Source organism: Oikopleura dioica, chromosome PAR (genome assembly GCF_907165135.1).
Source record: "Oikopleura dioica chromosome PAR, OKI2018_I68_1.0, whole genome shotgun sequence".
NCBI lineage: Eukaryota > Metazoa > Chordata > Appendicularia > Copelata > Oikopleuridae > Oikopleura > Oikopleura dioica.
The window spans coordinates 2299696-2313483 of record NC_137293.1 but is presented as its reverse complement, the minus strand read 5'-3'; the positions used below and the strand labels follow the sequence as shown (position 1 = coordinate 2313483).

The following is a 13788-nucleotide window of genomic DNA, read 5'->3' as shown; positions in this document are numbered from 1 at the left end:
AATTGACTTGTATGATCAAATCTTGCAAAACCAGCAATAGAGTCTTAAAAGGGTTCCAACGCGCGTTCAATATTTTCAACGTTCCTTTCGCATAAACTGCGTTAGAAATAGAGTTCTTGGGCAGGTCAAGCAACTTTAATGGACTACATTACCATTCCGTCGAGGTTCAATTACTCTAACGCTGGACCACAAAGATTGCATAAGAGTAACAATGAAGAGCAGAAATGAAGATAAAAGTGAAGTCAAAAGTACAGTCAGGGCTTGCAAGTGCGCGACCTGCAATTGTGTGCTTTTTTGAGAAAATCCCGAAAAAAAAAACCGCGTCATTGCAAGACCTGACTGTGATGAACTTCAATTGAATTAATTTTTGAATGAACATAATTGATAATTTATCAAGAATATACGTTTGTATCTTTTAATCAAATTCGGTGGTTCTCCAATTTTACGACAATGATTGAAAACGATGATGGTGGAGGCGCTACTGGTACTTGGTGCCAGATTCTGGCGCAGCACCGCCACCTCCGCCGCGTATAAAAGCGCGCAAACTCGGCGAAGAAATCATCACTACTCGATACTAGATAATAGTTCGACAAAACATCTTCGAAAGAAAACTTGAGTCACCTTTTTGAAAAACGATGAAATTCTCGACTTCGCTCTTTTTCTTCGGCCTTGCCGCTGCTCAGGAAGAAGAGGGCCGCAAGGTTCCTCCTCGCCACCCACTGCAGCGACTCAACCGGCTCACTCAGTTTTCGGAAGAGATCCTGACCCAATGGTTCGCCGGACTCGCCTCGCAAGAAAGGTGGATCGCCAAATTCGCCACCAACGCTGGTCGAATGGAGAAGAACTTCCTCCGCGGCGAGCAGCGATGCGGCTTCTACGACCCTTCCTTGCCACATGGCGGCCCAGAGCCAGAGGAAGAGGACGAGCTGCGCTACGATCGAACTGACCCCCGAATCGGCATCAGGCAGATCACCACTGGCTACCGAAAGTGGGCCCAGCGATACATGGCCGCCTGCTCCGGCCAGAAGAACTACCAGTACCAGGTCAACAGAATGAACAGATGGAACTCCATTCTCCAGGACCATCTCAACAGAATCTACCCACAAGCCTAAAGCAGACCTTTCGGTTTTTGATGAAATTTAACCCTGTACAATTTGAATAACTTATCTTCTCTTTTATAATAAAAACGATAAAATCAAAATATGAACTTTCGATTTTCTTTTTTACTTTTTACTGAAAACAAGGAAAAGCGGCGATTCAAAGCATTCTTCTGCGATTCTATCGAGTGCTTCAGCTCTTGATTCCCCGGGATTTTCTTCTGGAACCCATTTTTCAATATTTTATGAGGATAAATTTACCTCCTGAAAAACGCTTTCATTTTTACCCAGCTCACATCTGATCCCATATCGATGGAGAATGTAGATTTTATCAGCCAAATTCAAATTTATCCATGAAGAAAGGGAGGTTATATAGCCGGCGCAACAAGTTGTTAGAAAAATGAGAGAAAAAAATTTCATTTTCAGCTTTGATTTTCGAGTTCGATTCCGGAGAGATGATGATGCCACATCATTGATGCATCATTTTAAACTTTTTTATGACAGTTTATGCGATATTATTCACAATTGTGACAAATCCTCTTACAGTAATGAACCTGGAATCTGCCACACTACTACTCTTTTTTCATTTATTAAAAGATTCTTGGAAACTCATTTGAGACTTGATAGTATGTCTTGTCCTGGAGTTAATTATCTTCCAGGCCGACCATCTTCGTTACCATAAGTTAGGTTCCTTTACTCCCGTTTAGCTTGTAGTTTATTGGCAGAGAAGATAAATATTACACTTGCGAGAATTTGAATCTAATTTTCCGATGACAAATCATGTCCGGACATATTTGATGTGCTTTTGACTGCTGTAGCCCGTCTTTTTCTTCAATTTAGTAAGATCGTTTTTGAAGTGAATACAGTAAGTGGGCTCGGGATTGAAATCTTCGACTTCGTATGGATTTGGGAGTCCGGCTTTGAGGCGAACGATTCCGGTGAAAAACACGTCTTCGGGAGGAATGGACTCTACCCAGTTCGTATTGCTAGAAAATTGATCAATAAAAAAAGTGAAAGATAAATAACCTAATTCATCAATTTAAAAAAACTTACTCGGCTGTCTCTGCAATCAGGATACCGGTATTGCCCGTCATAAAAGTACATGGCCCGGCAACCCACATCGGCCAATAATCCGGTGCCCAAATCGTTTTATTAGTGGCAAGATCTTTTTCAATTGCCCAAGGTCCCCTTGGCTCGCCTTTTCTGACTCTTCCAAAGATACGATTGTCTCCGTCTTTTTCGCTCATTCGTTTAGCCATGAGCGGAAGATTTATCCAAGTATCATCGTCGTGGACGAGGAAAAATTTGGGGGTCGAGGGGCAAGATTGAAGATATTCGTAAGCAACTTTTGTTTTCAGCGGAAGATTTGCCTACAAAAAGATAAACAAAAAGTCCATTGAGCTTTGAATTCTTACATAGCTGTCGGTAAATTCGCCAAAAACAACATCATCGTTGTTTCTCAATTCAACGTTGATATCATCATTTGCTCTTCCGAAAATGAATCTGTGCTCAAATTTAATCCCCTGTTCTTTGAGTTCTTTGAAATATTGTCGAAGAACGATACGGTAGGCGAGATTCTTAGGGGCAGTTTCGATGAGAACCAAAAAGTCGGTTTTTGGGCAAGACGTTCCGGTGAAACCAACATGCCATGGTCGATCCTTTAGCCAGAAATTTGGAAGCTGATCAACCCACTTGTAGCCTTAATTAAACGCTTATAATTGAAGAAAATTGATGAATTTTGTTTGTTTTTTTTTTCATTCATGATAGTCCTGATTCTCTTGTGATGAAAAGGCCTTACCTTTGCGAACTTTAACTTCAATATCTTCATCTTTGTAACTTCCAATTTTGACTTTCGGCTTAATCTTCCCTGGTACTGCATTTTTACGCGGATAATAATTATTGAAGATCGCTTCTTACAGGATTTAAAAATGCATCTGATATTATAATTGCTATTTTTGATATACTACCAAAAATACTTGGTTAAAATAAAATAATTAATTTACGGGCTTTTAATAATTAAAAATCCTTCTCTATGATTCCAAGCAGCACCAAAAGAATAAATACTTTGAAGCGGCTGTCCATTCTCTTTGTCATAATTTCATCTCGGTGTACTGATTTCTCCTGTTTTCTCAAAATGTCAAAACTGATAAAAAGCGGTGTTCATTCTTGCGCTTGGCCGCAGGCGTTTCCAGGTACGAATATTTACGACTTGGTGAGATTCGTCTGCTGAAATCGCGATTCATTTCGAAAAAATTCTGTTACTTCCTAAATCATAATATATCATTTTATTTGATGATAAGAAGTCGAATGAAATATTAATGGACTCCGGGCTTGTTCTTTTTCTTTTGAAAACGGGGAAGAACGTGAGTTTTAATGTATGAAAAAGCATTGAACTTCGAATTTTGATACAACGAAATTCTTGTTTAGAGACTGTTGAAGGTCATCGAAAGCATTAAGGACCCCCCCGTCAGCTTTTTCCTCCGAAAAATGGAAATTTCGATAAACCCCATATTTTTTGTTCTTAATACGTCCTAAAGTTAAACTTGCTAAGAAAAACTGATAAGGGGAAGTTATGACCAAGAAAACTCAGTATTTTTGCCAAAATTAGGGCAAATTCATCAATTTTCGACGAAAAGTCAAATTTTCAAATGCGATTTTGGGGGTGAAGGAGTCCAGATAGACCCCCAAAAAATGACGCCTCAAAATCGTTTTTTGACCCGTAGAATCCATTTCCGGGGTCAAAATTTAAAAAGTCCGAAATTTGAATTTTCAAAAAAAGCTGACGGGGGGGTCCTTAAGCATTCACAGTTTTTTCCTTTGTAAGCTAGTTCTGAAGCGCCAAGCTACTGAATCTCGATTCAATCATAATATCGAAATGTCAATTTTTCTGTATAAATTCGACCGCTTTCGTTGGCGGAATCAAAAAATATCGATACAGAGATGAGGGTAAAGATTTTTTGAAAATATTATTCGCTTAAAATTTATAGGTATTTGTGAGCTTCTTTGCGAGTATCTTCGCTGCTTTTTACGAAAAGTGCCCAGCGTTGACCGCTCCTGAAAATGGTGAAATCGTCTGCAATCGGTCGACTTGCACTCTTGTCTGTAATCAAGGTAATATGGCTTTCCGCAAAGCAGTTTCGGTAATAAAATAGAACGTCCCTTGTTGATGTAAATTGCTCAGCAAATGCCGCGTTTTTTAATGATCAATAATCAACCTGAGTCTCTTTCCCAACCGAACCTGAACCTTCAAAAATGTAATTGCAGTAAGAAAATTTAGCGTTTTTTTGATTGTTTGAAATTTGATTCAAGTCTAATTATTGACGATTTAGGTTACGTTGCCATCGGATGACGAAGAACAATATGCGGATTAAAAAATCTCAGCCAGTTCTTCTGGAAGCGCACGCTTGGCCACTGCGAAACCTGCCCCGATTTAGCCTCTCCGCGACAAGGCATCAACATCAATTGCCATTTCAGCGCGTCAGGAAAGAAGAAGTGCTTGTACACCTCGAAGGACCAAAGTCTCGACATCGTTCACGATCCAAGCGGTGAGGGATTTCATGCGATCGGCGCTACTTGCACTTGCCCTCGTAGCAATAATTTTGTTTGCGGCTGGAATGCGCCTAAACTTGGAAAAATGATCAACGATGCTGACGTAGCGGACTTTCGACAGCAAGTTCCCTGTGACGCAACAAGGAGCCGATCAGACTGCCCCTTCTCAAATGAGTTCGAAGAAAGAACGCATGAGATAAAAAAAGGACTGAAAACTTGCAGCAGCGGGTCATCTGCATCTGCTCGAATCGTTGGCGGTACCCAAGCTGATCACACACGTTGGCCCTGGTTTGCTCGACTTCACTTCTCCTACCCAGATGACAGTTCATTTCATTGTGGCGGCTCAATCATTCGGGAAAATTGGGTCTTGACTGCTTCTCACTGCTGTGCAAGTGTCGATGAAAAAACTGGTCTTCAGGTCAACAGAGTTGAGGCTGCTTTTAATGACCCTGACCGAACAAAATTCAATAAAGGCGAGTTTTGGCTTGACGCAAGAAAATCGAGTTTCTTCAACCATCCGAACTATACAAGCGGACCAGAAAAGGCTGACATTTGCTTGATCAAATTCGACAAGAGTATTCATGAAGAAGGCAACGGAGTTACCCGAGAAATCTGCCTTGCGAAGGACTATCCCAAGCGTAAGTTTAAAAGGAAGATAGGAAGCCTAAAATATTAATTTCAGACGGTATGGCATGTTGGGTCGGAGGTTTTGGAGGTTTTGGGAGTGGAGGTCCATCATCAAAGGTGTTCAAAAGCGTCGGAGTATCAATCATGTCCCAACAATACTGCAATGAAAAATCTAACTATCCTGATTCCAAGTATAAGTACAAAATTGATACATACGATATTTGTGCTGGTCTCCCAGATGAAGACTATGACGGCTGGACCGATGGAACAGAAATCAATAATGTTTGGGACTATGAAGATTCTATCCAATTGAATGAGGAATTAATGATGCCCGGAAGTGATTCCTGCCAGGGTGATTCTGGTGGACCACTCGTTTGCAACATTGATGATGTAGCCACTCAAGTCGGCGTCGTTGCTTGGGGAGAGGGATGCGGATGGGAAAAGTATCCTGGCATCTATTCATTTGTCAACTATGATGACTGGATTACAAAAACCATCGCAGAAAACTCTTGAGCTGAAAATATGACTTACTGAATCAACTTTTTCAATATTCAATAAAGACTTCTTTTTGCAGTTGAAGATTGTGCTTTGTTACCCCCAAAGTCCGTGAGAAATTCTCATATGTTTGACTTTCTAAAAGTATTTGACTATATACGTACCCCCAACTGCTGAAATCATCGCCAATAATGAAGCTTTTCTCAGTTGCTTTGCTGTCCGTCTCTGCTGATAAACCGAATCAAGATAAGAGATGTCAAGATTTTAACTTGGGAGAGCGTTGTGTTTCTGCATGCGAGGGTACCCTTTTCGATTGCCAACAAAATTGCGAAAACGATTACACGTGCGTTAAACATTTCTTATTCTTATTTTGATTTCTTAGCTGCGAGACTCGATGTCAGGCAACACACTTGGACTGCGTCAATTCCTGTCCTTGTGGAATCAACTGCCCTGATGGATGCAACGGCGATGATGATTTCTGCTCTGCGAATGAGTTCTGCTCTTATACAGATATTCTAGTGCTGAACCACAAGCAAACTTTTCAAGATAAAGGGCTTGTGATCAACAAATTCAACGATCAGTCCGAAGTTAGATTTTTCCAATACAACTTCGTCGGTAAATCTCCATCCTAAGACTCCTCTTTTCATCCTTTTTTCAGATCTTGAAGATTCTTGCTCGATTACTTTCCGCGGCGAAACCTATTTCCTAGGCGGTTATAATCGGACGCGCCAAGTCGCAAAGATTGAAAACTGCGAAATCGTAGTCCAGAATGAAATTCTCAGCATTCCACACACAGACGGTGTTTTCGGATCGTGTGCTCAGTATAAAGAATCAGTCGCTCTGTGCTTCAACAGTGATGAACAGGAGCACAAAGGTTGCTTCACTTGGCAGCCTGGACAGGCTCAAACGGAGCTTCCTTTCTCTCAGCATCCTCACGAATGGGCAGACATGGTCAACTTCAAGAACGAGCTTGTAACCGTTGGCGGCTGTGGAGCGGACATCTTCAATACTTGCCACAGCGAGACGGAGTTTATGAACGATGATGGCTGGCGAAGCGGGCCAAATCTCAATCCTAATCTCGATACAGCCCCGTATCAATACATCAGAAGTCAAGTGATGACTGCGGATCAAGAAGCGGTCTATATCCTTGCCGGAAAGACCTACGCTGGTGGCAGGCCTCCAGGTATGATACTTTCAAAGGCTTATCCTTCTCAAAAATATTTTCAAATAGTTCTCCGATTGAAGGACAACAAGTGGGAAAACATCGGAAAACTCAACGAAGCTTCCTACACAACCAACTACGTCACATCAGCGATTCAATCCGGCTTCACATGGTACTCTGGCTGCTGCTCGCTGGAGAAAACGACGTTCACAGGGGGCGTTTTTGAGACGGAAACGCTCTTTGATACGGAACCAGAAGACTGCCCAATGGAACTGTACTATGCTCATTTCCTTGAAGTCCCTGTTGGATACTGTCAACAATAAAGTGAAAAAGTGCTAATCTGAATTTCAATTATTTTGCTAAAAAGCAAAGAACTGACCCTTCGTTTTTTTCTTTCAAGAAGTTTATTTTGTTGTTATGTTCAGGTGTGGTGAATATAATATTCAGAATATTTCAATGGTGAGATATGAGGGTATTACAGTTGGTATATACAGGGACAAGAAATAATAAAGAAATAAAGAATGAGTATTATTGGACAATGAATCAAACACCTGTTGTTTTACTAGAGCAGTACTGAACTCAAGAGTAAGCCACTCCGTGCAGAAAAAAAAACGGAAGGATTTCGATAAGTAGAAATCAAATTCGAAAATAATTATTATTATCACGGAAATTTTTAGAAAAGAAACATAAACCGGAAGGTAACTTGGTACACGCGAACTTTCTTTCGCCTATAATTAGACTCGGATACACTAGTCATCAAAGCTTGTCTCCGAAGCCTGTGCAGAAACTTGTATCTAAGATTTTTCAGGGCCCTGACTCAAGTTCTACACAGTTTCCCGAGCAAACAGCTAATGACTGTGGGGTAGACTTATGCAGGCGTTTTATGACCGGGCTCCTCTTCCTCAGGTGGGGCAAAAAGACGATAGGCGACCTCACTTGAAGAAAGGAGAATTCTTAGAATTCAGGAGAAGAAGAGTTCAGGTTTGACTGATGCTGAGAATGAGAATTGAGAAAGGGCGAAACCTGCGCCCTCTCCTCGTTTCAAATAAATAAGCAGGGAGATTAAATAAAAATCAAAAGAATAGTAAGTACATACAATTTTCAACCATGGGAATGATCAGTAAGAAATCTGTAAATCCAGAAAACAAAACAAAAAGAGATCAAATTGAAAGATCAAGTTTTCAATTGGAAACTAAATTAAATCCTATGGATAAAATCTGCATATATCACAGAGAGAGAGTCCGTACCTGAAAAAAAACAATGGACTATTAATACTGTAAGCTAGAATCAGTAGATTTGCCCCTTTATCGCATTCTAGTGCGCATCGCATAAAAAAGTCATTTGATTCAATTTGTGCTTTCTCTAAAAAGACTACTACATTTTCATCTACATTAGCAGATTTGTCTGAAGCTTGATGCATTCATTTTAAATACGATATTTGTGCACACTAAAGCGAAATTTAGGGGGCTTCTTTAGGAATCCCTTTTTTGAGGACTCGAAAAAGGTTGAACCTGAGCGCGAAAGGAATGAGTAAGAAGAGAGCTCGCTTCTTTTCAAATTTTTCGAAGTTATCGAGAAAAAGAAACGGGCTCAATTATTTTTGTTGAACAGGAGAATAATTTAATTAAAAAGTGCACTATATTAGAAATTCTAGTATTTGTTGGAATCATCCTAAGAATTGAGAATGGAGGATCGTTCTTTCCAGCGAGTCATTTCTTCTCAGCCAAGGAGGACGGCGATGCTCTCCACTCGATCCCGCGAATCTCGTTCTTTCTTGTTCCAGTCGAGCTCTCTCGATTTCAGTACGATTTCTTTCTCCGAGTGGAACGCTGTATTCAACCTTTTTTCGGGTTTTCATGAGTCATTGAGGCAATTTAGGCCAGTATTTTCTGCCTCCACAGGCGAGAACACCACATATTTCATCAATAAAAACTCGTTCCAGAATGAGCAAATAGTGCGCTCGCTCTTGAAGACAGCAGTACTCTCCTTCTGGACGACCGTCAGCTTGAAGTCTCCTGAGAGCTCAACATCGTTGAGAGGGAGCTCAACTGTTCGTTCGTCGATTGCTATTCCCTTCACTTCACTCTTCAACACGATATCCAGGCTTTTCAGCTTCTCTCGTTCTTCTGTGCTGTATTTCTAAGAAATCAAAGTAAGTAAAAGACAGCGGTTTTGAAAATTACCCTTCCAGAGATCTTGAAGAGCGATTTGCTCAGTTTCTCCTTGCAGTCATTCGTCAGATTCGCAGCTGAAAAAGGCTATGATTTACGCAGAATAATAGAACTCACCTAGAGTGACTCTCAGCCCGCGAATGGTATTCGTCGCTGGCTGATATTTCTCGCCGGAAGTGGTGAACTTTTCATAGTACTAAATCAGACTCGTAAGTCTCTTTGATCGGGCGGAAATGGCGACTAACCTTGACGTAGCGCTTCTGACTGGGGATGGTGACGCCATCATCTTCTCGTCCGAACCGACGGGAGCCGAATTCTGCCAGCGCCCTGTCCGCCGAATTTAGGTCTTTTAGCAAATATGCTGCTGCTGTCGTGCCAGTACGACCTTTTCCGGCCTAGGAAATGATTAATTGTTGGGCTAAACATCAGGAAGGGTGTGGTGATGATGTGTATACAACCTGAGTCAGGGTTATGAAGCGGCTTCGCCAGTATTACCATCAAATCATTTCAATTCACGCTTCAAAACCCTGAGTCAGGTTCTCACACTGGTTCCCGATCCTATCGCAAGAGCCGTACCTTGCAGTGAATAGCGACACCATTTTCAGGATTCTGCTCCAGGTACTCATCGATATCAGCTAACAGCCGAACGAAGAGACCAAATGGTGGTGGTTCGTGATCAAGCCATCCATATTGAGCAACTTGAAATCGAGGTTAATGCATTCATCGGTGAAAGAAGCTTACCATCTAAATCTTGGCCGCGGAAGCTCTGGGATTCGCAGCAAAGATTGTAGATTTTGAATCCTTTTGGAAAGAATTCTCTCAAACAATGTTTTACTGAAATTTAAGTCAGTCACTGCTACATTAGTTGTTTTAACAACCTTCTTCAGCGTCATTTCGAACAAGCTTGGATCGCTTGGGGTCCTTGAAACTTATCGAGTCGCTTGGCCAGGCCATGACGACGAATCGCTTATCGGGAAATCGAGTCAGGTCGATATTGAAGCCAGCCTCATTGAACCATCGTCGTTTCGGAACTGCCGAGACAATTTGGCGAAGATACACAGAAAAGCTAAACCATCAATTTAAGATCGAGAAGCCGCTTGCGGCTTCGAGCTAGAGCAACTGAAAAGCCGTGAAACGGCTTCGGTAGGAACTTCAAGAAATTTCAGTGCGAGAAAGATGCACTTACCCTCTGCGTCTTCTTCTATTGGACTCCCTCATCATGAAATCGATTTGGGCAAAACCGGGTTTGCCCGTTTTGTTGTTTGCAGTAAAAACGCTTTACACCACACTGGCCAAAACTTTTACTGTCGAGTTCTGCAGTAGTGGCGTACAAACAATTCACGCGTTTTCTTTCATTCTAGAATCGACGGTTTTAGTTTGTCTAACTTAATGGTTTTTCGTGGCAGTCTTTTGCAGTATCTTGTGAAAGATGATCGATTCATTGGGGAATAAACGGGTTGGGGATTTCTTCCATTCCATCTTGGGGAGAAATCAGCACAACAGATGTTCCACGGCAAACAACAAGTCCTGAAAATTGAGATAATTGGCAAAAAAATGACTCAAAAATCTAATTTCTTCAGAAAAATATTCAAAATGAGCGGCTGAAATGGAAGTATCTGTCGTTACAAAGGCTCAAAGCTCAGTACCTAAATTTCTTGACTCTGTCGATGGTCGATAGGGATCGTCTAAATCTCGAAGCTGCTCAGTAGTCGAATCAATCACCAAATTGAGAAGCTGATCAAAACTGAAAAAATATGTTTTTTTCGTCTGACAGGGTCTTTTAGTTTGATTATAATATTTATGTAGGCATAAAATTACATTGTTCCGGATGACGGTTTACGTAAGAGATAATTTGATGTTGATATCTGATATTCTGATTATCATATTCAAGATTACGTTAGAAAGTAAATTGAACCGGTTGGTTTAGAAGCCAGTAAGTTTACCCTTTCAAAATGCCACTGGCTTCTCGTCCTCCTTGAAATTTGACCCGGATCGCCTTGTCCAGATATTTGTTCAGCTCAAGAATCGATTCTTTCTTCTTCGACTTGTCATTCTTCCGCTCGTCCGACATTTTCACTTTCTCTAACTAAAATTCTGTCAGAAAAAACGACTTCAGTCAGACATCGTGAAGTTTGAATAAATAAAGGGCTGTCTGGCTATGGTTTTATTTACTGTAATTGTTAAATCTCGCTCCATCGAGATGCGGTTTAAATATTTACAGAAAGAAAGAAGCAGGAAGAAAAATTGACAATGAGGGGGCGAATAAAGGAATAATTAACTCTTCAACAAAGAAATCGAAAATAAAACATCAATAAAAGCTTGATAAGCCGCTTGCGGCTTCGATCAATAAAAACCTTAAAGCCGCGCGAACCGCGTCTTTCTTATTATTATTCTTGAAAAGCCGCTCGCGGCTTATTTTCAAGATCTTCTGAAGGTTCTGTTCTCTCGATTTTCTCTTTTCATTCTTTCTTTTTTTTCTTTTTATGAGCTGGTTGCTTGATTGTGTGACTGTATCAAGAAACGATAACGATTCGAATCAATTCAAGGCAATGTCAAATCGTCATTATCGCGAAAATAGAAAATGCAAAACGCAATTTCCCAGGGCTTCAAGATTAGATTTATCTGAAATAGGATGTTATATAATCATTTCATTTTATATATAATTCTTATTAGAAAGTTATGCTTAAATTTCTCGCAGTAAAGATTACAGTATTTTTTTAAAAATGATGCGTGATACCAAATGTAGCAAAAATGTTCATTTGAGACATTTCATATTCTTAGTTTTTCGGCCAGATTTCTATTTTCGGAGGATTTTCGGAGAAGGCTTCATATTTTTCAATTTCTCTTACTCTGCCAGGGCGCGGAGTAATCGAAGGATGAGTCATCAGGTCGCTATGCGCCCGAGCGCACAATTTTGAAAAGTTCAAAATCTCTGACTTCTGACTTCAGCGGAAAACACGTCACTTTTGGGATTTGCTCAGAAGGCGATAAGACCGTTTGAACTTTCAAATTTGAGGGCAAATTCAGATTTTAAAGTTTATTGATTGAACAGGTTTTTTTTCATTTTTGAACAGAGCTGCAAAAATGATCGATCTATATAAATATTATCACTTTCCTCGAGATTTATGCCTTCCCGGTAAATCCTGAATTCACGGGGCGGATTTTGTTGTTTCCGATCATTTCCTGAGTCGATTGACAAACTCTTCCTTTGTGATCACTCCGTCTCCGTTGGCGTCGAGATCTTTGAAGCCTTGTTTGATGATCGTTTCCTTTTGGTTCTCGGACATTTTACTGTAGTGCTTGTTCAGGGTGATGCTGATTGAACTACGGTAGCTATACGAAAGATTGAAGAAAATACTGTTTCAACAGGAGATTTTACGTTTCAAAGTCGACTTGACCGTTTCCATCTTCGTCCAAGGATTTGTACTGTTTTTCCTGAAATTCAATATTTATTCAAGAAAATCGAGAAGCCGCTTTCGGTTTCGAAAAAAAAAAAATAAAAAAGCCGCGCTTTTTGATTTCTTATAATCGAAAAGCCGCCTGCGGCTTCAACCCAGTAGAACGTAAAAGCCGCAAAAAGCGCGGCTTTTAATTTCGTTTCTCGAAGCCGCTAGCGGCTTTTCGATTTTAAAAAATTATGAAGCGCGGCTAAACCTGACTTACGAGAACCTCCGACTCCTTCATTATTTGACTTTTTAAAGATCCGTCTCTTCAAATTCTGACGAAAATTCTGAGTGTGTTCTGGAGCAGGTGTCTCGAGAAAATGATTCAAGGCGTTTTATTACTTTTTCATAACCATTATTCCGACGCCCTTTTCAAAGAACGGCTGAGATTTACCGCCGTTGTATCAATGAGATTTATAGCTCAGGAAATGCTCCAGTGCAATTCAAACAAAATTCATTTTCAAGCATAAAATATCGCTGTTTGAATTTTGGGTTGAATCGATTCTCAAGAGATGCTGATTATATTTGGCCAATTTTAAAATTCTTCACGAAAGGCTCTCAGTATTTCTCGTCAAATAAATCAATAAACATTTAAACATATTTACGCCTGAGAGGAACTCAATCATCAAATTCTCTCTTTTCAATTTTATATGCTCATTGTTTCAGGCAACATTGCTAGAATTAAAAAAAATGATGATTTTTGGCAGCAAATTTTCAAAGCTAATCGGCCTTCTCGGCGTTCTAGCACTTATGTAATTATTTCTTTTTTTACTTTTTCATCATTTTCAGATCGGCGGCTGCCTATTATCTAACAACAATGTTGCTAGAAGAACAGAGAGATGAGGGAGAAAGTATAGACTATACTGTGCCGACGAGCAGACCTTTGATTAGACAGCACATTGAAATCCAGATCCCCGAGTATGAAAAAACCGAGGTGATAATCGAAGGCATGGTTCGAAATCGCCTAAGCGAATAAGCCTGAAAAGGTAGGCTAGGCTAGGCGAATTTCGCCTAGCTTTTTAAAAATTCGCTTTGCCTACCCAAGCCTAGCCTACCGATTTTTTCGCCCAATTTCGAACCCTGATCGAAGGCAAAGGTAATTTTCTCGATACATTTTTAAACAAAACGTTTGATTTGAGTTTTCAATGCTTCAATTTTTCGTGAATGGTCATTCCAAGAAGAAGCTCAAGAAAAATGCAAAAGGTTGAATGCCACACTTCCTTGGACAAAATTTTCTTATAAAA

At 40.4% G+C, this 13788-nt stretch overlaps 6 protein-coding genes across 7 annotated transcripts; 2 read left to right on the top strand and 4 right to left on the bottom strand.

The window, feature by feature from the left end:
* Positions 1-1804: 1804 nt before the first annotated feature.
* Positions 1805-3043, bottom strand: LOC145703633 (uncharacterized). Its single transcript, XM_081781016.1, has 4 exons — positions 2896-3043; positions 2513-2796; positions 2151-2467; positions 1805-2083 (listed from the first exon to the last, which is right to left on the bottom strand). Exons 3-4 carry the CDS (start codon positions 2354-2356, stop codon positions 1876-1878), a joined length of 414 nt encoding a protein of 137 aa, XP_081637142.1. The 5' UTR covers positions 2357-2467; positions 2513-2796; positions 2896-3043; the 3' UTR covers positions 1805-1875.
* Positions 3044-4090: 1047 nt separating this feature from the next.
* On the top strand, positions 4091-5786 carry LOC145701162 (trypsin delta-like). The gene is made up of 3 exons (XM_081778390.1): positions 4091-4208; positions 4427-5284; positions 5329-5786. The coding sequence occupies exons 2-3, from the start codon at positions 4732-4734 to the stop codon at positions 5784-5786; spliced, it is 1011 nt and encodes a 336-aa protein (XP_081634516.1). The 5' UTR covers positions 4091-4208; positions 4427-4731.
* Positions 5787-5952: 166 nt separating this feature from the next.
* Positions 5953-7259, top strand: LOC145703397 (uncharacterized). The gene is made up of 4 exons (XM_081780755.1): positions 5953-6111; positions 6151-6383; positions 6427-6951; positions 7000-7259. Exons 1-4 carry the CDS (start codon positions 5960-5962, stop codon positions 7251-7253), a joined length of 1164 nt encoding a protein of 387 aa, XP_081636881.1. The 5' UTR covers positions 5953-5959; the 3' UTR covers positions 7254-7259.
* A 65-nt stretch (positions 7260-7324) lies between these two features.
* Positions 7325-10454, bottom strand: LOC145704402 (phosphatidylinositol 3,4,5-trisphosphate 3-phosphatase and dual-specificity protein phosphatase PTEN-like). Its single transcript, XM_081781850.1, has 8 exons — positions 10288-10454; positions 9980-10167; positions 9843-9935; positions 9678-9799; positions 9347-9496; positions 9219-9297; positions 9114-9178; positions 7325-9069 (listed from the first exon to the last, which is right to left on the bottom strand). The coding sequence occupies exons 1-8, from the start codon at positions 10320-10322 to the stop codon at positions 8785-8787; spliced, it is 1017 nt and encodes a 338-aa protein (XP_081637976.1). The 5' UTR covers positions 10323-10454; the 3' UTR covers positions 7325-8784.
* Positions 10455-10492: 38 nt separating this feature from the next.
* On the bottom strand, positions 10493-11217 carry LOC145703581 (U6 snRNA-associated Sm-like protein LSm7). The gene is made up of 3 exons (XM_081780960.1): positions 11045-11217; positions 10748-10845; positions 10493-10628 (listed from the first exon to the last, which is right to left on the bottom strand). The coding sequence occupies exons 1-3, from the start codon at positions 11170-11172 to the stop codon at positions 10540-10542; spliced, it is 315 nt and encodes a 104-aa protein (XP_081637086.1). The 5' UTR covers positions 11173-11217; the 3' UTR covers positions 10493-10539.
* A 648-nt stretch (positions 11218-11865) lies between these two features.
* Positions 11866-12898, bottom strand: LOC145704700 (calcium-dependent protein kinase 5-like). 2 transcript variants are annotated; one of them, XM_081782170.1, is made up of 3 exons: positions 12765-12898; positions 12481-12536; positions 11866-12434 (listed from the first exon to the last, which is right to left on the bottom strand). In XM_081782170.1, the coding sequence occupies exons 1-3, from the start codon at positions 12783-12785 to the stop codon at positions 12278-12280; spliced, it is 234 nt and encodes a 77-aa protein (XP_081638296.1). In that variant the 5' UTR covers positions 12786-12898; the 3' UTR covers positions 11866-12277. The 2 variants fall into 2 exon arrangements, with proteins under 2 accessions (XP_081638296.1, XP_081638295.1); XM_081782169.1 differs by having other exon boundaries at positions 12756-12832.
* Between the last annotated feature and the right edge of the window lie 890 nt (positions 12899-13788).